The sequence below is a fragment of the Dendrobium catenatum genome, unplaced genomic scaffold, assembly GCF_001605985.2.
Source record: "Dendrobium catenatum unplaced genomic scaffold, ASM160598v2 fragScaff_scaffold_599, whole genome shotgun sequence".
Classification (NCBI taxonomy): domain Eukaryota; kingdom Viridiplantae; phylum Streptophyta; class Magnoliopsida; order Asparagales; family Orchidaceae; genus Dendrobium; species Dendrobium catenatum.
In genome coordinates, this window is record NW_021319061.1 from 854 (window position 1) to 2500 (window position 1647).

Genomic DNA, 1647 nt, shown 5'->3' on the forward strand with positions numbered 1-1647 from the left:
TTTCACTTACCCATGCCATTAACGGTACAAGTGCTACCAATCCAAATGGCAAAAATTTTGAAGAAGCTAAGAAAAGAGAGGGCAGAGAAGTTAAATGCCATTTTGAAGAAGCTCTCTACTATTGGCCACAACTGAGAGAAACGGATACAATGGCAAAGGCAAAAACAAGAATTATGGCAGTCCGTATCAGACAACATTATCGAATCCTACAAGCGGACCAATTCTCTAGACAAAATTTTTGAAGGAATCTCAACCATAATGAAGTTTAGCGTTAAGGTTGCATGAAAACCTTTATCGAGAATTGAAGTTATTCTTCATCGCCTTGATTGATGAAGCTGGTGTCAAGGTGATGGCCATAGCAGCTAAAAATCAACCAATGATTGGCAACAAGAAGAATAACCTCATAAGAACAAGAGCAAATGCAAAGTAAAAGATGGAGAAAAAGGCAACTAAGGCCAGCAAAACAGCAAAAAGGATTTTTTTTTTTTATGCACGTTGCCAACTCTTGTGGACATACCAATGCCAAGTGTTGGCAGCTCAACCCAGAATTGAGGCCAAAAGATGGAAGAAAGGCAAAGCAGCTACCGTGGCATACTCAAAATAAGTGTAAATTGCTGGGATACAACAGATGAACCACACCATCATTTTCATGGCTCATAGGAAGCCATCTAGATGGCAGAAACTGCAGAAATCAGCAAACAGAAAGACAAGTACAGCAGTAGACAACAATTTCAGTTAGTAAGAGATTCATACCATTAAGACTGTTACACTATTTCTAGAACTATTCCATTTTATCTTCATCTGGTCTCCCTCAATCAAGCCTGAAAGATGAATAGTGCCAGTCATGATTTTGTATTGCTTCTCTAGCATCAGATGATAATAAAATCAAATAAGATCTGTTTTCTTTCAGTGCTTGATCCTTCCGAGGGCAAGCAAATAAACCAACTTTTACCAGAGTTTTCTACCATTCTCCAATAAGTGACAGATTTACCACCCAAAAAAGTTATGGAGAATGAACTATCATTGATCGAGGGAGCTACTTTGTCAAATCAACACATGTGATTCCATTCTCCACTAGGGTCTAAGGTGCTTGGATGTGATATGGAAAACCAAAGCACAGTAGGGAACGATCGCAATCAACAATTCCCCAGACAAATCACCAACAGCTGTGGGCTCCGAAAATTCGGCCCCGGCCTCCCCGCCGCGCGATTTCTTTTATTATTCTTTTTATTCGGCGAGGGAGTTTTAACAGAATAAGTAAGTTCCGGGTAAATTTTGGAAGGCAGTGGGTTTGAGATTAGACAAACTAAACCAGAAGAATTCTCACCCTCATTTTGCGCGAGGACTTTGATGATTGAGGTTCTGGTTTCCTAAGGCGCATTGCCCTATAGTTAATTTACCCCTCCCGAGATCAGAAAGAGAATTTCGATTAATGGGCTAGGGTCAATTCAGATACGTAATGATATTAGCGTGGTTATCTGGCATATAAGTAGCAGCATGGCGATAGGTATTTGGAAATTGGGTTTGGATTTAGAATTTGGAGTAAGTTGGATATTTAAACAGAAATTTCACCATTCTTAGCACTTTAAAACGGATGGTAGGGTGAATCGTGATGATAGACCCGATCAAGATCCCATGGTTCGCGTC

The 1647-nt window shown here is 40.0% G+C and overlaps 1 protein-coding gene across 1 annotated transcript in view; it reads right to left on the minus strand.

Annotated features, from left to right (window-relative positions):
- Positions 1-623: 623 nt before the first annotated feature.
- Positions 624-1647, minus strand: part of LOC110114564 (probable DNA primase large subunit) — a gene marked incomplete at its 3' end in the record, with an annotated part of 40135 nt that continues 39111 nt past the window's right edge. Inside the window, exons 15-16 of the mRNA XM_028694931.1 lie at positions 754-821; positions 624-682 (exon numbers count right to left, since the gene is read on the minus strand). Coding sequence (XP_028550764.1) covers positions 624-682; positions 754-821 — 127 coding nt within the window. The remainder of the gene's footprint in view (positions 683-753; positions 822-1647) is intronic.